This window comes from Lemur catta, chromosome 15 (assembly GCF_020740605.2).
Source record: "Lemur catta isolate mLemCat1 chromosome 15, mLemCat1.pri, whole genome shotgun sequence".
NCBI lineage: Eukaryota > Metazoa > Chordata > Mammalia > Primates > Lemuridae > Lemur > Lemur catta.
Genome location: NC_059142.1, coordinates 5,224,053 through 5,245,521, shown reverse-complemented (window position 1 = coordinate 5,245,521; position 21,469 = coordinate 5,224,053). Strand labels below are relative to the sequence as shown.

Here is a 21,469-nt window from a genome sequence, read left to right as displayed (position 1 = left end):
AGCACGGTACCTATTGTACTGTAAGGTAGGACTAGGAAAACTGGACATGGGGCTTGGATCAACTCTGAAACGAAGCCGGCACAACACTTCATAAATGTTTCAAATAGCGGCAAGAGCTCGGTAAAGAAGTGATGAGAGGGCCCGGGCGCAGCGGCTCATGCCTGTAATCCTGGCACTCTGGGAGAGCAAGAGCTCAGGAGTTCGAGACCAGCCTGGGCAAGAACGAGACCCCCGTCTCCACTAAAAATAGAAAGAAATTATATGGACAGCTAAAAATATATAGAAAGGGAAAATTAGCCGGGCATGGTGGCGCACCCCTGTAGGCCCAGCTACTCGGGAGGCTGAGGCAGGAGGATCACTTGAGCCCAGGAGTTTGAGGTTGCTGTGCGCTAGGCTGACGCCACGGCACTCTAGCCCTGGCAACAGAGCGAGACTCTGTCTCAAAAACAAACAAACAAAAAAAGTCATGAGAGGCTTCTGGGTTAAGCCACAAGAGAAACTAACTACTTTTAAAGCGTCAAGCCTCCTGAGCAGGTCGGCGGGACGGACTTAAGGGCGGAACCCAAAGTTAGCCGGTGCAGTTTTCTCGCCGGAATTAGGGTCAGAGGCGGCCTTCCCTAGTGCGCAGGCGCAATGCCACTTACCCAGCATGGAAGTGGTCGGTCTCGTGTGTGTGGTGGGGGCGCTCCTCGCTTGGGGCTTCTGGGTTTGGGACTCTTCAGAACGAACGAAGAGTCAGAAGCAGGCAGGCTTGCTGGGAGCTGGAAGGCGGACCCTCCTGGTGATCGCGCACCCCGATGATGAAGCCATGTTCTTTGCTCCCACCGTGCTAGGCTTGGCCCGCCTAAAGCACCAGGTGTCCCTGCTTTGCTTCTCTGCAGGTAGGAGGCCGGAGGCGGGGCGCTGGGAGCCGGGCCTGTGAAGGGGATTTAGGTGCTGAGCAATCTCAGTCAACTTCTGGAAGGGTTTTGTCTTGTAGAAAGCTAAACCGAATACGCCGAAAGCCTTTTTTCTGGACCCCTGACAGACCGGGGACCGAAGCGGCCGGCTTCTCTGGGGGGTTGCGGGACGTCTGCAGCTCGCGTGCAGCACTCTCCGCTAGCAGGATTGAGGAGCAGAAAAGCAGTTGCTCACAGCTGGTTCCCTTCAGTACCTGCATTTCCGTTGGGAACTGTACCTGTACTAGTTATTCTGTGGAACGTTTATTTGCAGAAGGATCGAGAATAATGATCTTACTATATAGCACACCAAACAGAAATCTGTGCTGTATCGTACCTGCTCTAGCCTTAAAGTTTCACTTCTAATGATAGCAGAGGGCCTCCCTGCTGCTTTTAAAATCCAGTTTGTGCTGGAGAGATGCAAGTATCAAATTGAAGAAGTAAACTCAGAAGATTAGAAAGTAATTTTGTAGGTATTTTAGAGTTCAACTGCAGTCAACTTTCAGTGTAACTTTCAAAGAATAGGTCTTTCTTTACAATACAGGAAAGTACAAATCAGAAAACGAATATTGACCATGACACTGGATTATTGGATAATTGCACAGTTGTATAAATAAATTGAATTGTATACATATAATGGGTGAGTTACGGTATGTCAGATTACACCTCAATAAAGCTTTTTTTAAAAATTGCCCATGACATCTTTTCCCATTTGGTTGTGTGTGGTTCCAATTCTTTTTCTATATAGATTTTTTCACAGAAATCACATTTTATAAAATTTTATAAGCTTTTCACTTAACATTATTTTTTCATATATTTAGCAAATATTTATTAAACATTTATGTACTAGGCCTTATTCTGTGCTCTAGGGATACAATGGTAAAAACAAGCTAGATAAGGTCTGTGTCTTCATGAAACTTGAAATTAAAACATTTACTCATGTTAATAAGAGCTAAATATACAGCCTTTTAAATGGTTTCATCAAGATAAGCCTTAATTTAGTCTTCTTTTATTGTATGTATACTGAGGGGTTTTTTTTTTAAGTACTTGATTTCTCTATTACAAATAACATCTTTATTTCATATTACTTCATTAGGATTAATTTTTAAGATTGGCTGTTTTAAGGCTTTGCATACAAATCACATTCCCAAAAACAAACCAGTTTATATTCTTACTGGCAGTAATGTGAGTATCTGTCTTAATATGTTACCCTCTCTAAAGTTTTGACTGGTTTTTTTTGGGGGGGGGTTTGTTGTTGTTGTTGTTGTTGAGACAAGGTCTCACTGTGTCAACCCACCTAGAGTGCAGTGACATCGTCATCGCTCACTCACTACAACCTCAAACTCCTGGACTGAGTTGATTCTTCTTCCTCAGCCTCCCGAGTAGCTATGACTACAGGCGCAGGCCAACACACCTGGCTAATTTTTTCTATTTTAGTAGAGATGGCGTCTTGCTTTTGCTTAGGCTGGTCTATAAATTTCTTGATTAATTTTCTTTTCCCAGGAAAATCTTTTGTCACCAATAGGAGTATACCATCTTTCATATTTAGTGAGAATTTGGGTCTAAGCACTTTTCATTTTGTGCTGTGTTAAGGATATAATTGCAAATAGTTGCAAGTAATAGCCCCATTTTTTCTTTGTTTTTAATGTTATTTATATTTTATACTACAACTATGGGAATCAAATTATAATCAAGTTTGTTTCAAGATCTGCAAGAGAAACCTGGATTTTATTTGTAAAATATTATAGGTGCATTCTGTTCTTTAATAAGTTTCTCATTTTCAGTAGGTTCATAAAAATTTGGGACCTGAAATCACAATTTTTAAAAAATATGTACTTGGCACTTAAGTTTTTCTTTTCTTTTTTTTTTTCCCTTTTCTTTTTTCTTTTCTTTTCTTTTTTTTTTTTTCTTTGAGATAGGGTCTCGCTCTATTGCATGGGCTAGAGTGCAGTGGCGGCATCATAGCTCACAGCAACCTCAAACTCCTGGGCTCAAGCTATCCTCTTGTCTCCTGAGTAGCTGGGACTACAGGTGTGTGCCACCACACCCAGCTAATTTTTCTATTTTTTGTAGAGACAAAGACTTGAATTGGCTTAAGTGATCCTCCCTTCTTGGCTTCCTAAAGTTCCACAACTACAGGTGTAAACCACAGTGCCCAGCAGGCACTTAATATTTTTATTGTTGTCTTTCGTTATTTCCTCTAAATCCAACTTGCCACTTTAAATTGTTCTCTCTTGTACCTTTTAAAATTACTTTTAAAATTCCCAACTCATTCAAAAATGTATGGATTAAACATTCCCCACACTTGTGACTTAACGTTCTAACATAAAAAACAGGAAGCTATTAATTTGTAGTACAATATAATGAAAGCTATAATGGTGCAATGGAGAAAATACCATGGACACAAAATGGAGGAAAACATTAATTCCCTTTTCAGGGCTTTAGATTAAGGAAAGCTCCAAATAGGTTTTCTTTTGATCTGGGCTTTAAAAATAGGAGTAGATACAGAGGAAGTAGGGCAAGTCATTCTAGGCAGTAGTAAAGGAGTAAAGGCATCAGTAAGTCTTGGATTTGTGTGAATAATTCATTCTAACTAGATCACCAGTTTAAGGGGAAGACAGAAGCAAAAAATTTTTGTCCAGCATTTTTCCAATTTATATAACCACTGAAATACCTATTAATAATATATGCATATTGTAGATGGTAGGTTGTCATTGAATACATTTGGTGGAAAGGTAATCAGTTCTGTGTTTTAGAAAGCTCATTCTGGTGGCAATATGGAGAATGTTGTGGAAGGAAAAATTGAAGTCGAGAAAACCAATTCAGCCCATCCTATCCCCTCTGTATTTCTGGTCTATATACTTGTTCCTTTAGTTAGTTTGACATCTCTGTATGAATTACTATTGCTTTTATGCCACTATTATCTGATATGAACAGCCGTCTGATCTTCAGGGTATGTTTGCTGTTTTTGACCTTTTTCTTCCAAATATATTTTAGAACTAGTTTGGTCATGTTCAAGGAAAAAGCTTGCTGGCATTTTTATTGGAATTTCACTGACTCTATTGATTAATATAAGGAGAATTGACATATTTACAATATAAAGTCTTTCCATCTATGATTTTATGGTATGCCTCATTTATATTGTCCTTCTTTAATGTGTGTTAATAGTTTTATAATTAAGGTCTTACATATATATTGAGATAATGATTATGTAATATTGTCCTTTAATATGTTTCTCATGTGTAGAGGTTCCTTTTGCAAATATAGTCTCTGTTACTTTCTCATACTTTGATATCCTTTTATTTCTTTAAATATATTAAACGTATCTCCTTCTAGTAATTCCAATTTCTGCAGTCTGTATATCTGATTCTGCTCTTTGCTTTCATAACTCATTCTGGGTGACTTGTTTCCATGTGTATTTTGTGATTTTTTTGATCATATCTGTGGTAGCATTTTGATGATTTGCTTTAGCCAGGTAGCTCAGGGCGCTGCCTACCTCAGATCACTCTAAAATTTTAGATTGAGATTTTTCAGGCCACAGAGGTAGTGTAAATTCAGGTTTCACACCCAAGTGTATTAGTTATCTAATGCTATGTAATATATTATCTCAAATTTTAGTGGCTTAAAACATAATACTTCTCTCTCATGATTTCAGAGTATGGTTGTCTCTGCCCCAGAATGTTTAGTACCTTAATTAGAGGACCCAAAGACTGGGGACTGAATCACCTGAAGACTCTTTCACTTACATGTCTGGCTGTCACCTGGGGATTTAGCTAGAGATGTCAGTCAGAACATCGGCACGAGGTGTATCCATGTGGCTTGAACTTCCTCACAGCCTGGTGGCTGGGTTCCTGTGTGTTAGGTTGTGAAGTCCATATGTAGATGAGAAAGAATTCTCAGACAGTGATTAGGGTATATACAGAAGTAAGAGTTTATTTATTTTCCCAGGAAAGAAAGAGATGGAGAGAGAAAGAGAGAGGGCACAACACCAGAAATAAGAGAAGTGCTGACACTGAGACGAAAGGACTCTGACTCTTTATTAGGGCAGGCCAAGGAGGGGTGGGAGGGTTATGACTGCAGGCCACTTAGCAGAAGACAGCCGAGAAACTACTGTGTTGGCTTTTTCTCTTTCTCACGTAGCAGATTGATAACAGAAATAAGTTTCTTCTTTCTTCTTGATATCGGGAGGCATCTGGTACCCTCTCTTTTTGAGGAAGCAGGGGAAGTTCACACTTCTACTGTCCATGCAGGAAGTTTTCAAGGCTGTTTAAACAATACTCAAAAAAACCTTTTTACAGACAGTAAATTTCTGATGACAGACCGTTCTTTTATTTCCCCTCTTTCTTTGGTAAGAAAAATTTCTGTTTACTGAACTCAAAATCTGGGGAATATGGGCGGAGGTCTCATCTTCTGTAGTTGCTTCCTGCTGGACATGGAGGTCTAGATTCCCCTGCCCGAGCTGAGAGTTCGTCTGGGTTATGAAGGGAAAGGAGGTTGAAAACAGCTGGTTTTAGAAGCAGGACCAGGAAGGGTCCACAGTTTCGAGAAGTTTTAGGGCCTCCTGGACTGTAGGCAAATAGGGATTTTGTGTAACGCCTGTGGTGGGGGGTGTGAAAAACACGATTATTAAGGTTCCCAGCATGAGCAGAAATAGGATTGGCCTGGTATGTGAGCTGTGTTGTGGTGACATTTGTAGAGCCATACTAAAAGTACAAAGAAGAGGAGAAGGGCAATAAAAAGCCATATATATATGCATATATAGGTATACTATACCATATTATTAAAGCTCACGGTTCTCAAGTTTTATGTCAGGTGAGTCGAAGTCTGGTATCTGATGGGCTGGCAGGTGTAGGTCGGCAGACTCTCAGGGAGTTTGCAGCAGGTGGAAGAAGGCTCCTCTGGAGGATCTGTAGACTTGAGCCTGGAGAGATGAATCCAGGATGGAATTTTCAGACATTTAGCTGCATTGGGAGTGATAAGAATTACTTGAAAAGGGCCATTCTACAAGGGTTGTAAGGGGCCCGTGTGTCCTAGGAGATCTTTGAGTAAGACCCAGTCTCCAGGCTGTAAGTGTTGCCGTCTCTTTAAATCCAAAGGTTGAGGTTCAGAAAGGTGTGTGTCTGTATCTTCCCTAAGAAGCTACCAGGTCAGTTCAACTGCTGGCAAGGAAGTGTGGAGAGGAGGTGAGGAAGCTGAGATGACAAAAGGACAAAAGGACTGATTGCCCATAGACGGAGGATGTTTGTAGTTTCGGTAGCAGTGAATGTGGGCCAGGCAGGATTTAACAGTTTTAAATCCTAGAGACATCAGATAAACTTTGTTATTTTATTTAATACTTGTCATGACTCTGGAGAACAAAGCAAGAGAATCAGCAGTACTTTAAACAAGAAGTTATATATATATATATAATTTTAGTTCTTTCTATAATATTTTTTTTAAACAAACCTTAGACTGCAGCTGACCACAAACTGTTGTTTAAGAAGAATCAAAGCAAAATAATAATTGTCTGTGGATGATAAAAGTCCTACAATAGCCATGGTCAAAGATGCAAAGGAGGTCTGGCCATCTCTGTGCTACACAACAATCTAGCATAGATAATTACCATTAATATTAATAATATATATATTAAGGCATACTAGAACTTTAGAAATCTCACACAGCCTTGGAACAGATATTTATAATGTATTTATACAAATACAACCCAAACAAAGTTAAACACCATTTCATATTTGACAATGCATTCCTGTACAGTTTAACATACCAATAAGCCTAATAAATTTCTCTTGGACTTTTAGTGGCTCTATTATTAAAAGCTAGTTTGAGGTTAAAAGGATTGAATTTAGAATTTTGTTCTTGGAAGGCCTGTCAAACATTATGGGTCTAAAACATGTGTTTAAACAGAATCACAAGTCATTGTAAAACAATTGAGAGAGAGAGAGAGAGAGAGAGAGAGAGAGAGAGAGGCCTGGACACACAGAGGGAGGAAGGAAATGTAACGCCCACGAGGAAAGTTGCTTGGTGCTTTTAAAGGGTGAAAATGGATTTTTTCTTTTTCTTCGGTGCTTCAGCAGACTGATAACAAAAGCAGCTGCAAGATGTTGGGGAGTTCTTTATTTGTTTTTCTGTGAGGCTGGCTTATCTAAGTCCTTGAAATCTATTTTTTTGGCAGGAACTGAGGCAGATAGCAGAAGCAGGCAGCTCACGCCCCTGCTGTCAGCCCAGGGCTCTTCAAGACTGAGAAGGAACTCGGAGATAACAAGTTAGGCCACATATGTCTTAATTAAACAAAGGGTAGTTGTACTGTGAGTTTATTTCTCTTACTTTTGGTTTAATAGTTTATATTCCTCTGTTAGATATGGTATTAGTAAGCCCACCTTTCACTTTCACTGGGCAAGTGTCGTGAGAGGGAGCCTGTGCTAGGAGTAGCCATGTTTCCTTGTAGGACCTAGCCTTGGGGATCATACAGGATCACTTCCATGGTATTTTCCTTGTCAGGGCAGTCACAAGTCACATCCAGTTTCAAGGAGAGAAATAGACTCTGTCTCCTGATGGGGAGTGTCAAAGTTCTAGAAGTCATGTGGGACTAGAAATATTGCTGTAGCTACTTTTGGAAAACACAGTCTATCACACCAAGTAAAGAGAGTCTGTGGTTAACAGTTCTTAGGAAAGTGACATTTTTCTCATTTTCCCTTCTGTTAGAACCAAGTCTGAGAGAGGGATGTATCCCCACCGTCTCTGTCTAGGACAGGTTTTTTCCTAATTTATCCACTGAGAGTATTGCCTTTTGACAGTCCTGTCTCTTTATGGAAGTCTCCTTATTTGTGCCCAAGCTTTATCTCCTGTTCTTCTAAAGTCCCTAAAGTTAGGACTGTAAGCCACCAAGGATATGCAGATGTTTTCGAGGTACCCTGTGGTCAGCCCCATGATACTTCTCAGGATTTGTGCTTATCTGCTGGATTCATTACTTACCTATCCTTCAAAGATAGCCCCTACTTTCCTGCTAGTTCAGCCATACATTCTAAAACATATTTGCCTTTTATCTCACATATTCAGGTATTCTGTGCTAAGAGGGTTTCTCTAGCTATCTGATTCACCATATTTCCTAAAACAGAACTTACCATGTTATTTTTAATACTGGCTTTTTAATCATTAATAATTCTTCAAAGCTTTCCTTGTTGAGATATATTTAGATCCAGCCTCAAAAGTGTTAGTATCATCTAAATCTATTCTTTCCAACCCAACACATTTGGGATTTCTGAAAAAAAATTCTTAAGTATTGACTGTATCCTATTAAGAATGGAATAAATTAATAATATTTAAAAATATGAGCTGGGTGCAGTGGCTAACACCTATAATCTCAGTATTTTGGGAGGCTGAGAGGGGAGGATCTCTTGAGGCCAAGAGTTTGAGACTAGCCTGGGCAATATAGCGAGATCCCATCCCTACAAAAAACTAAAAATTAGTTGGGCATGGTGGCATGTACCTATAGTCCTAGCTACGCAGGAGACTATGAGGGAGGATTGCTTGAGCCCAGGAGTTCAGGGTTACAGTGAGCTATCATCAGGCCACTGTACTCAAGCTTGGGTGACAGAGTGAGACCCTGTCTCAAAAAATAAAATAAAATAAAATATGAATTATATTTCTTTAAGGGAGTTAGAGAAACTTTAGAATATGACTTAAAGGTTATATCTCTCTGGTTCTATTCAGTAACATGTCTAAATAGGTGGGTACTTTTCTCTAATGTTCAGGTTGATGTGGTTACCATATGATCACACCAACCAAAGAATTCATAGGCATCCAGTGACTGACTAAAAATAATGCCTATTCATAAACACTGATGCTGATGGGTTAACTGGTAGGTTAATTGTCTATTAGAATTTATGCATTTCTAAATGTATGTTTACTTATCCTTTTTATAATTAAGGTTAGAATTTGTATGCCAGATAACCTTATACCCACTCCCTATTTTGAACCTAACATAGTATATAAGTGCTTATAAAAATATTTATGTCTTGCTGATTATTTAATTGGAGAACGTTACACTTTACAGAGCTTTTATTTACTTAATGAGTTAGGATTTTAAGTATAAAAATAGAGGACTTGATTATACTATGAGAAACCATAAAAGAAATACAATAAAACATTAAGAGATAATGTCAGAGACCAAAGAGAAATTACAGTGACAAAGACTGCCTGTGAACAGTGAAAAAAAAAAAAAAGATATAGGTGTGAAAAAGAAAGTTTAGTAGTACTAATCTGATAGAAGTATAGAATGGGAATAATCAACAAAATGTAATGCATTTTGAAGACCTTAGTATTGGAAATACTTGTTATAATTTCACTGTAATGGGCTGGACACTGTTCTCATTCATACATAGTTCTCATTCCAGATGATACAGATGTGCCTGCCATATTCAGAAAAAGATTCCTGTTACGTTTGCCCTTGTTAATGACTACCTGTAAGTCACAGATCAGTGAAACTAATGAAAAGTAGCAATTCCATTAGTAAAAGTCAATATGAATACAGTCATTTTGAGAATAACGAAAAACTACAGTACTCACAAGTATAGCCATGTTGGTTGACACTAGCATATGACAGTGTTTCTTGATCTTGGCTGCGTAGATATGTGCTCAGTATTTTTTAAAATTTTTTAATTTTAATCTTTAAAAAATTGTGTAACGGCCGGGTGCCTTGGCTCACGCCTGTAATCCTAGCACTCTGGGAGGCCAAGGCGGGTGGATCGTTTGAGCTCGGGAGTTCAAGACCATCCTGAGCAAGAGCGAGACCCGATCTCTGCTAAAAATAGAAAGAAATTATATGGACAACTAAAAATATATACAGAAAAAATTAGCCGGGCATGGTGTCACATGCCTGTAGTCCCAGCTACTCGAGAGGCTGAGGCAGGAGGATTGCTTAAGCCCAGGAGTTTGAAGTTGCTGTGAGTTAGGCTGACACCATGGCACTCTAGCCGGGGCAACAGAGTGAGACTCTGTCTCAAAAAAAAAAAAAAAAAAAAATTGTGTAACAATTTTAAAGACAATTTCTGTTTTATAGTGAACTCATAATTGAAAGATTTTTATTCAGCCAAACTCTAGTTTTTTTATGTTTTTGTAAAATGTGGTAAAATAAACATAACATAAAATTTACCATTTTAAACATTTTTAAGTGTTCAATTCAGTGGCAGTAAGTACATTCCCAACATCGTGTAACCATCAGCACTATTTCATCATCCCAAAGAGAAACTCGATACCCATTAAACAATAACTCCCTATTCCCTCCTCTCCCCAGCCTCTGGCAACCACCATTCTACTTTCTGGCTCTATGAATTTGACTGTTCTAGATAACTCAGACAAGTGGAATCATAGAATAATTGCCATTTTATGTGTGGCTTATGTTAATCAACAGTGTTTTCAGAGTTCATGGTGTAACATGTATCAGAACCTAATTTTTTATGAGTAATTAATATTCCATAGAATATATATAGCACATTTTTTTTTCATTCATCTATTCATAGACACTTGGGTTGTTTCCAGTTTCCATTTTAGAACTATTGTGTATAATGCTTCTATCTACACTGGTGAATGAACAAGTATGTGTTTAAGTACCAGTTTTCAATTATTTTTAATATATACCCATAATTTCTGAGTTACATGGTAACTCTTTGTTTAAATTTTTGAAGAATTGCCAGACTTTTCCACAGCAGCTGTTCCATTTTACATTCCCACTGGCAATGCACTGAATGAACCAGGGGTTCCTATTGCTCCACATCCTCATCAACACTTTTGTTTTTTTTTGGTTTGTTTGTTTGTTTGTTTGTTTGTTTTTGAGACAGGTTTTCACTCTGTCACCCAGGCTAGAGTGCAGTGGCTACAATGGCATCATCATAGCTCACTGCAGCCTTGAACTCCTGGGCTCAAGCAATCTTCCTGCCTCAGCCTCCTGAATAGCTAGGACTACAAGCATGCACCACCACACCAAACTCATTTTTTTATTTTTTGTAGACAAAAGGTTTCTCTATGTTGTACAGGCAAGCACTTGTAATTTTCCGGGTTTTTTTTTTTTTTTAACTATAGCCATCCTAGTGGATGTGAAGTGGTATCTCATTGTGGTTTTGATAGGCATTTCCCTGATGACTAATGACGGGCATCCTTTCAAGTACTTATTGGCCATCTATCCATCTGTGTATCTTCTTTAGAGAATGTCTATTCAAATCCTTTGTTCATTTTTAACTCTAGTTTCATTTTTAAATCATGATTGTTTTTTTTGTAAGACACCTGGCCTCACTCTGTTGCCCAGGCTGGAGTGCAGTGTCATGATCACAACTGACTGCAATCTTGAACTCCTAGACTCAAGGGATCCTCCTGCCTCAGCCTCCCGAGTAGCTGGGACTATAGGAGCATGTCACCACGCCCAGCTAAATTTTTTTTTTATTTTTTGTAGCAACTAGGTCTTGCTGTGTTGCCCAGGCTGGTCTCAAACTCCTGGCAGCCTCAAGTGATCCTCCCGCTTCAGCCTCCCAAAGTGCTAGGATTATAGGCATGAGCTGCTGCACCTGCCCTCTAAATCATGATTTCTTAAACTGGGTTCTGTGGACACATTCTAATAAAAGGGGTCCAGTTCTCTTGGTTTCAGCTTCCTTTGGGGACCCAGGCCTCTGGGCTCCAGTAACACTGCCTCCTTCCTTTATCTCTCCATGCGAGGGTTGGTTGTCACTTCTTGCTGTCTCTAAACTCTGCATCACTTCACTATTCCCTGTGAAGATCTTCCATCTGTTATGTATCAAAATATTTGCATTAAATTCTTGCTGTTGTAAATATTTGATATGACTTCTATTATCCTGGTTAGACCATGACATAGAACCTAAACTCACCCAATTTTTAGTGTAGGAAACTTAGACCTTTTTTTCTACCAAATACATTTCAGAATTACTTGGCCATATTCAAGGAAAAACCTTGCTGGCACTCCTGAAACCTAGGAACTTAAGGAATTTCTCCAAATTCATGAAGTTAGTAAAAGGCCAGGTAGTGTTGGGACCGAGATGCCTTGATTCCTCAATCCACTTCTCATTCTACCAAATTAAAACTTGCCAGGTACAGGCAGGGTACAGGAGGGGGAGAAGAGCCTTTGTCACTTTATGTAATTTTGTTTCTCTTGATTTCTTTACCTATGTGAATCTATTATGTATTTAGAAAAAATAAAGGAGTTTTAAAATTTTTAAGTAAAATAAAATTTTACCTTCATACATTGTGATGTATAAATAAATTTGAGTCTTTATAGAGTGACTTTAATTTCTATTAAATGTGATTATGATTGCTAGCAATGGCTGAGAAGTATGTTATGGGAAGACTTTACTAAGGATACAATTATGCATGAGCTTATACACATGTAATGATGTTCTTTTTATTTTTTTTATTTATTTATTGTTTTTTGAGACAGAGTCTCACTCTGTTGCCCACGCTAGAGTGCCATGGCGTCAGCCTAGCTCACAGCAACGTCAAACTCCTGGGCTCAAGCAATCCTTCTGCCTCAGCCTCCCGAGTAGCTGCGACTACAGGCACGCGCCACCATGCCTGGCTAATTTTTCTATATATATATTTTTTAGCTGTCCATATAATTTCTTTCTATTTTTAGTAGAGATGGGGTCTCGCTCTTGCTCAGGCTGGTCTTGAACTCCTGAGCTCAAACAATCCACCTGCCTCGGCCTCCCAGAGTGCTAGGATTACCAGCATGAGCCACTGTGCCTGGCCCATAATGTTGTTCTATGTAAAGAAATACACATTAACCCCATTATTTTCTGTTTTCTGGAATAATGATCTCCACATTTTTTTGGTCACATTTTCCTATTAGCAAAGAATTTTGAGTATATACTCCCATTATATGTATATTTATTCATAATTTATAAGTACTTAGACCACTGAACTAATGTATATGTTATAAAACATTAAAAAAACTTACATTTATAAAAGATAAGGTAAACAAATTAAGAGAAGACATTCTAATGCTTTTCTTGTACCCCAAAAAGTTATCTTGTGCATCCCAGGGTGTACCTAACAGGTAATTTATCTTGTGGACATTGTTCTGGAATATGTCAGTTAAAAGCTGCTGGATCTCACATGTATTCTGTTGAAGGGCCTACATGTTCACCAAACTTAGTGAAAATAGTTAAAATGGTCCCTGACTTCAACTCCCTAACATATAAGTTCCTTAATTCAAACATGAAGCAATAAAACTAGCCCCATAAACACATTAGTCTCAATTCCAAGCAGTTTCTCATAACCCTAATCACAGACCGATGTGACAGCCTCTGAACTTGGCAATTTCATCACCAGTGTACATTAGATTCTGCATTTATCAACAAAGATCAAGTAATATACGGGAAAAATGGGGGAGAGTATGTGGATTTGCATGTCTTTCACAAAATTGATTATAGCTTCTGATTTTTTTTTTAAAGAAAGAAAACTCAAAAGGTGTGATGAAGACAATATAAAATTAAAGCTGATATCTGTAGTCTTTTTAACGTTATTCTCTTGGTTGGATACAACATAATGACTGTCTCCTATCTGGGTTCAGACAGTTCAAAACTGGCACTAGAGAGTTTTTCTGAGTTACCTGCAACAGTCAGCACAACCTTCTTTTGTTCAGTCTTTCATGAGTGCCTGCAGTGTGCTGGAAATCGGGGATGATACAAAGCTGAATGAGACCATGACTTTCAGGGTGAAAGACGCTTAAAAATTAATCTGATCATGGAGAAAAGTCCATGCTTATGAGCAGAATACAGGAAATTATTATTCACTGGGGAAAATAGTAATAGGAGAGGTCTCCTAAAGGAAATGACATTTGATCTGGATGATGAAGATAAATTGTAATTCAAGCAGAAAGGAAGAAGAGGAGGGAGAAGGTAGACATAAAGAGGTAAAAGAAAGAGAAAACTAACACAGTACCTAACTGGGTGCTTTGATATGTATTATATAATCCTGAAAGCCTGATGAAATAACTGTTATCCCCACTTTACAGGTGAAGAAACTGTGGCTCAGAAAAGTTAAGTAACTTGTACAAATCACACATGCAATTATTTGCTGGAGAGTTGAATTAAGGAGTGCGTTAGCTAGACGGTTGCTCACAATGAGTGCAATGTAAGTGATAGCAAAATGCCACTGTATTATTTGTAAGGATCCAGAGGAGTTCTATTTGCCAGAACTATTCTTAGGGAGTATAGTATATGTGCTGGGAAAATAAAGAATACGTAAGCTTTTTGTTGTGCCAATGGGGTCAAGATCCCCTAGGGGCATGCTGGGAGAGCTGGTTGCTAAACTCTTCAAAAGAGGATGTTTTCTTGAATGGTATCTGCATATTTTCCTATAATACTCAGGAGTAGCAGCTCTTCTTTAAATCAGTATTAAACAGATATTTGAGGACTGTCAATTTAAAGGGGTCTAACTAATACTGTGACCAAGTACCCCAGTGGTTATACAAGGGTCAATCCTAAAGCTGCTTAACCGCAAAGCCAGTATTCCTGGCTGTGTACCATGTTGCTTCTAGCATGTGATTGAAACTCAGACAGACAGGTAGATGTATGCAGAGATGGGAAAGAGTTGTGACGGGTGACTCTAAAGACTGTGCTGCTGGTGGTCTTACAGGATCTTATAGTTAACTGTAGTGTTGTATTTTCTTCAACTTTTTATTGTAATCACACATTTTCAGGCAGCTTAAATCCTTTAGGGAGCAAAATGGGATAAGAATGAATGATTAGATAGGTCTCCACTATTGAAATCTACCGCTATATATTTGTTATCCTCAGGAAATTACTACAATCAAGGAGAGATTCGTAAGAAAGAACTTTTGCAGAGCTGTGATGTTTTGGGGATTCCACCCTCCAGTGTAATGATTATTGACAACAGGTAATTTATCTTTAACAATATAGAAATTCGCTGGCAATAAATATGCAGCGGTATACTCAAAAGACACAAAAAACTAATGTGAGTGGATTAGAACATCTAATTTGAAAAGTCTACTTAAAATAGCTTCACATTTGTTTTTAAATGACAGCATAATGAAAATAAATTTTTCAACTTTTGTTCAGGTTTTTTGTCTAGACATAGCTACTTCTCTTACATGTATATCTTTTAAAAATTTTTATTATAAATTTCAAAAATACACAGAAGTATTTAGAACAGTATCACAAACCCCCACATGCCTATTTCCTAAACCCAACTATTGTCAAGACTTTGCTACACGGCACTTGCTTCATCTTTCCCCACCTAACATCTTTCGTGTGTGTGAAATATTTTACAGAAAACCCCAGCCATTAGGTTATTTCCTGCCTACATACCTAGGTATACAGCTCTAAAGAAGATGGACATTTTTCATACAGCTACAATGCCTTTATCATCCCATCTAACAAAATTAACAATAACAGTAATACTTTGGTGTCGTCCAACACCCAGTCCATATTGAAATTTCTTTAAGTAACTCAATGTCTTTTTATAGTTGATTTATTCAAATCAGGACCTAAACAAAGTCCATGCATTATAATTGGTTGATATTCTGCATTTAATTTCCCTTTCTTCCATTCATGAATGGATTTGTTGAAGAAATGGAGTGAGTTGTCATATAGAATGTCCCACATTCTGGATTTCTCTGCTTCCTCAGGGTATTGTCTAAGTTGTTCTTCTATCCTCCACATTTCTTGCACACTGGAAATGTAGATTTAGGTCTAACTTTTGGAGGCAAGAATGCTTCATGGGCTATGCTATGTACCTTGCATCAAATCAGGAGACACGTGCTGTCTGATTGTCTGACCTGTGGTGATTCTACCATTGATGGGTACATTCAGATGGCAATGGCTGCTCCCTTAATTAAAAAAACCCCATCAACCTGTCATGTAATGTTTTTGTAATTATTGCCTGAATCATTAGTTAACTAGAAATTGCAAAATGGTGAGTTTCTGATTGTCTCGTGCATTCTATGTGTACCAGCTGTGTAATTCTTTCATAAAGCAGAACTTTCCCGACTAATTGGAGCTAGTTAGTTACCCTGTTATATAATTTGAACAGAAAGACAGGAGAGATGCTTAATTCTTCCCCTTTAATTGACATCTTCAGAATAAAGAGTTGGTGACCTACATAACTCTAGTTGTGATCCATTGTTTATTTGTTTCTTGGATGGCAGAAGGCACTTTTTACTTTCATTAAGAACTTATGTATTTTTATATATTAGGTGTTTCAGGTTCAGTCATTATGTTTTTTGATACTCAAATTGTCTCATCTTTGGCCAGTGAGGCTCTTCTTGTTGGCTTATATGTGCTTTTGATATGACCACTGTAGTCATGGTGATTGCCTCGCTTTCAAGGACAAGGAGACTTTCCAGTACCATCTTGTAAACTTTGCTGCACCAGTTCTAGAATCAGCCATTTCTCCAATGAGCCTCGGCTTGTCTTAGTAAGAAATGGTATTTAGAGACTGTAATCAGTGTACTAGTACTGTTCACCCTACAGTGTTATTTCTAATTGCCACTTGACCTTTATAGTGGACAGAGCTAAGATGAATCTGGTTGGTTTGTTTGTTTTTGAAATAGCGTCTCGCTCTGTCACCCAGGATAGAGCACAGTGATGTCATGATAGCTTACTGCAATCTCAACCTCCTGGGCTTGAGTGAGGTTTATTCTCGGTCTTACTCAGTTCAGGGTAAACTACTGGAATGAGAATTTCTCCCGTGTCTATGCCAGTGGAGTGTGTAATGCTCTAGGGAGCACAGGTCTAGACAGAGCCAGACTGAAACCCCAGCTTTATCAGGTTCTTAACTGGGTAACCTAGGCAAGTTCCTTAATTTCTCTTCCTAAATGTCCTCCTCCTCTGTAAACCTTGAAAGATACATGGGTTTCAGTCAATTTGTGAAAGAAATCATTGTTAAGTTGTGATTTGTTTTCTCACTGTTACTAATATTAACAGGGTTTTGCTCAGGCACCCTATTTGCACACAGACTCCTGCCTGTGTGTGTCTGCTTTGGCCCAGCAACGCAGGTGGTTTTTTTCAGGGCCAGGTCTGATTTGTGAGAACCAGTGGTCAAGCCCAAAGACCTCGGTTATCAAGTCTTCACTCTGATCAAAAGTGACAAGCATTCAGTACACTCCTCAACTTACAATGGGTCTATTGGGACGTGACCCCATAGGAAGTCAAGGAGCATCTGTATCACATTTTTTATATATCCTGTGAAAATCATGCAGCTGCAGCATCCGTCCCCTACTTGTGCAATGCTGCAGTGGACAGGTAGTAAATTTGTTAAAAATAAGTACTTCTAGAAGCCAGTTTGAAGATTCAAGGAAAATGCATCTTAGTCTGTCGGGCTACTGTAACAAAACACTGTGGACTGGGTGGCTTAAACAACAGGAATTCAATTTCTCACAGTTCTGCACGCTAGAAGTCCCAGATCAAGAAGATCTGGCAGGGTCAATTTCTGATGAGCACTCTCTTCCTGGCTTGCAGATGGCCCCCTTCTCCCTGTGTTCTCACACGGCAGAGCGAAAGATCTCTTTGTCCCTCTGCCTTTTCTTGTAAGGCCACCAGTTCTATTGGGTTAGAGCCCAGCCTAATGGCCTCGTATCACCTTAATTATAGTAGCATCCCCGCCATCCACGGTTTTACTTTCTGTGGTTTCAGTTACCCGTGGTCAACTGCGGACTCAAAATATTACATGGAAAATTCCAGAAACAAAGAATTTATAAGTTTTAAGTTGCATGCCATTCTGAGTAGCATGGTAAAATCTCACGCTGTCCAACCCTGGCCCACCCAGGACATGCATCATCCCTCTGTCCAGCATGTCCATGTTGTATATACAACCCACCTATTAGTCACTTAGTCGCCATCTGGGTTAGCAGATCGACTGTCACAGTATTGCAGTGCTTGTGTTCAAGTAACCCTTATTTTGCTTAATAAGGGCCCCAAAGAGCAAGAGTAGTGATGCTAGCAATTCAGATGTGCCAAAGAGACCCTTCCTGGAATACTTGGGAATTGTATGTGATTGGAAAATACAGCCTACAGATTTAGGATTTATTTGTTGCTTTTGTGCTTCTTAACATATTAGGAAGAATCTATAGAATTTTTATATTTCAAAACAATACAAAAACACACATATCTGTATGCATAGATAATTTCTAAAAGGACACGTACCAGACTCTTCAACTGTAGCTGCTGCCTAATTGGGACCAGGAAAGAGGGACAATCACTGTAATTCCACAGAATTGTGTACAAATTTGTTTAGCAAGCCTATGTCACTTTTTAAATTATACATATATATTTTGTTTTGTTTTAAAAGACTATCCCACTTAGTTAATAAAACTTTCCCCTGTCTATTTGCCTTCTATCCATTCAAGTGAATGCTAGATTAGAAATAATTCTGTGTACATTTGATAATATTTGATTTGATAAGTTCAAAACGTACAACAGAGTTCCTGGAGAAGATACCAAAGCCCTTAAGCCTTTTTATAAACACTGTGGTCTTCTCAGGGGCCTCATTCTGGAGGATGAGTGGGAAGTGGGCCAGGGACACGGCTCCTATGTGCTTAGTCTCAAAGGTGGAGGGTTCAGGAGAGGACTGATCATGATGAAATAGAACAAAGGAGATCTGCCAGTCATAGCCCATGCCCGTGCTTTGGGCCCCAATGACTGATTGTTTGGCAAAACTTGCAGGGTCTCAAAGCTGTTTGTGGTCAAAGAAACAATAAATATTTGAGGTGATAAATATGTCAGTTAGCCTGATTTGATCATTCTACAATGAATAGTCTCTCAAGAACTAAAATGATGCCTATGCTGTCCAACCCCCTTTCCTTTTCTTCATTTACTGAGAAATGGAGATTAGCAAACCAATTTCTGAGACTTAAGTGAAATCATTTCACTTTCTTTAATTGAAGTCTGAACTTGCATAGTTTTAACCTTCTGGAAAGTTCTAAATGAGGACTTTGGTTTGAAAGCATTTTGCTACATTTATTTATTTTACCATTCTATAGATTTTGGCTCCATTGTCTTAAGGTTTCAGCACAACAGAAGTCTCATTTCTCCCAGTGCTTATCTTGCCATCAGTGTGGCATTAAAAGGCTCAAGACTTTTACAGACTAATTTTAGCTGAACAAGGAAATAGAATCCAATAGCTACTAGGAAACACAAATGAGCCTGGAGCCCGGAACTGCTGGCCTCTTTCTGCTGTCATTCCAGTGAAAGTGATGTCTCTGCCTGAGCTAACAGTGGCCTTTAGGCCTCTCTAATTATTTCCTTAGGATAAGTTTCTAGAAATATAGGGTCAAAGGGCATGAATAGTTGCATATAGCCACGCTGCCTTCTTATTGAGATGTAGCAGTTCAAACCCACACCCGCAGTAGGCGACGTGCCCTTTCCCCATGCCTTTCTCCAAACACACGTCTTGCTTTAATCTTGCATTTCTTTGATTCTTTCTGAGAAGTGGAAAGAATATACATTGGCAGTTCATATTTGTGCCTTTGTAAATGGCCTGTTTTCTTTAAACAATCTTCAAAATGCCTTTTTAATGTTCTATTAATAAATAGTCCTCAGACTTCCTTTATGAACAACCTTGGAAGTTCTGCCTTTTATTCTCAGTTCTCCTTTGCTGGTTTCTTATCAGGACACACCACCTGATTGCTTTGAGATGTAAAGTCATGGAGTACAAAGACCACAGGTCTCTGAATTTGAAGTCTAGGTGCAAGATGCAACCTTGCCAGGTATTTCAGAGCTTGCCTGCCATCCTTTCTGAGCTGAGAGGGCCAAGCAAGATGAAGCTGTGGACTGGAGTTCTGAAAGGACAGCGGCATGTCTAGTAAGGAGGACTTACCAGTCGCCTGGTGCAGTCCTCATTATCCTCGTATCCTTGTCCTGCCCCGGCAGCATCTGACGCTCCCTTGTCCAGCTCCATTCTTCAGATTTGTCGTCTCTGCTTCACTTGGGCAAAACCTGGCCAGAACTTGGCTTGCTCCTGCATATACCCCTGTTTCAGTTAGAGTTACTCGGCTTTACATCTCTGCACACTTACCCGGGCACATCAGTGCCTGAGAAATTTCCATACTCTTTCATTAAAATTGCAGTAAAAGCCATGAAGGACCTTGCTAATAATTAATGGAAGTCTCTAGGAACGCTAAGCTCAGTAACTTTATTACCATTCCCTGTAGGCCTGCAGAGGTCTAGATTTGGACAGCAGCAAGCGGCCAGGGAATGCTGTAGAATACCTGTCTGCTGCTGGAGCAAGTCCATCGTGGGTTCATGCCTGTGTCACACAGGGAGGGCAATGCCACGCGTTCTGTCAGTGCAAAGCTTGACTGCTCTTTGGGGCGTGGCCTCCACTTCTGTATTGGCTTTGAATTACACAATGTGATTTCCAAGGAGGAGTATCAGTTAACAAGATCAAACTGTGTTCTTTACCCATGTATATTCTGTTATGTTCCCGGGCAGCCCCCTCAGTGCCTGTATAACTCCTAACTCCGTGTGTACTGAGCAATTCTCTTTTTTTCTTCTTATTTTTTCCTCATTGCCTGGACTTTTGAACTGAGTAATTCTCTTCTAACTAGGTCTTTCCAACTGTGAAAGGAAGTAAATGAGTTGAACTTTTCTAGGAGCTTATAAGGATAAGAAAGTACATAGATTTTTAGAAGGAACAGAGCACTTAATATGTTATGCTTATTAGTTTTTCCTTTCAGCCTATTCAGTGCACAAATATCTCTCTCTCCTCTTCTCTCTCTGTCTCTCTCTCTCTCCTTTTTAAAAATACTACCTTGTCCCAGCAGTTTTGGAGGCTGGGGCAGGAGGATCACTTGAGGCCAGGAGTTCAAGACCAGCCTGGGCAATATAGCAAGACCCCATCTCTAAAAAGAATAAGAAAAATTAGCAGGCATGATGGTGCACACCTGTAGTCCCAGCTACTCAGAAGGCTGAAGTGGGAGGATCACTTGAGCTTAGGAGCTGGAGGCTGCAGTGAGCTATGAGCATACCACTGCACTCCAGCCTGGGCAACAGAGTGAGACCCTGTCTCAAAAAAAAAAGCTGCTCCCTTGCAGCTTCACTCCTTGTGAGTTAACACAGTTCCATCTGTGCTTCCTAACGGTTCTTCCAAGAGAGATCCACACCTGTGCTCTTCACTTCGCTGTGGACTCACCAGTTACATTTCTATGATTTTATCACAAAGAAATGTTGAGAGATACATACAAAGAGTTACGTAGAAGGATGCTTGTTACAACCTTGTGACAAAAGTGAAAATGAGAAACAACCTGAGTAATCACAGGGAGGCTTTGAGAACTTGCGGCATCTGTAAATCAGGATTTGGTTCTGCTGCAAATAGTGGAAAACCCACACTGGCCGTGGCAGGAGGAGGAGCACTGTCTGGACCTCCAGAGCCTCGGGGCCTGGCTTCCTCCTCCTTGGTTACTCTGTTGTGTGTGGCTTTCATGCCTAAGATTACTTCATGGACCCAGGTGGTCACTCCAGTTCTGGACACCATGTGCGGTTCCCACCAGCGAGAGGAGGGACCGGGCAAAG

At 39.5% G+C, this 21,469-nt stretch overlaps 1 protein-coding gene and 1 long non-coding RNA gene across 4 annotated transcripts in view; one reads left to right on the top strand and one right to left on the bottom strand.

The window, feature by feature from the left end:
- Positions 1-619: 619 nt before the first annotated feature.
- Positions 620-21,469, top strand: part of PIGL (phosphatidylinositol glycan anchor biosynthesis class L) — a 46,830-nt gene continuing 25,980 nt past the window's right edge. For 2 of the 3 annotated variants that reach the window (XM_045526844.1, XM_045526843.1), the window contains exons 1-2: positions 620-881; positions 14,738-14,837. In XM_045526844.1, the coding sequence (XP_045382800.1) occupies positions 650-881; positions 14,738-14,837 (332 nt within the window). In that variant the 5' untranslated portion in view covers positions 620-649. The remainder of the gene's footprint in view (positions 882-14,737; positions 14,838-21,469) is intronic. The other variant, XM_045526845.1, reaches the window with a different exon arrangement.
- Positions 5,310-20,207, bottom strand: LOC123621079. The gene is made up of 3 exons (XR_006729002.1): positions 20,167-20,207; positions 19,776-19,928; positions 5,310-5,859 (listed from the first exon to the last, which is right to left on the bottom strand). It is a non-coding gene; the product is annotated as an uncharacterized LOC123621079 (long non-coding RNA).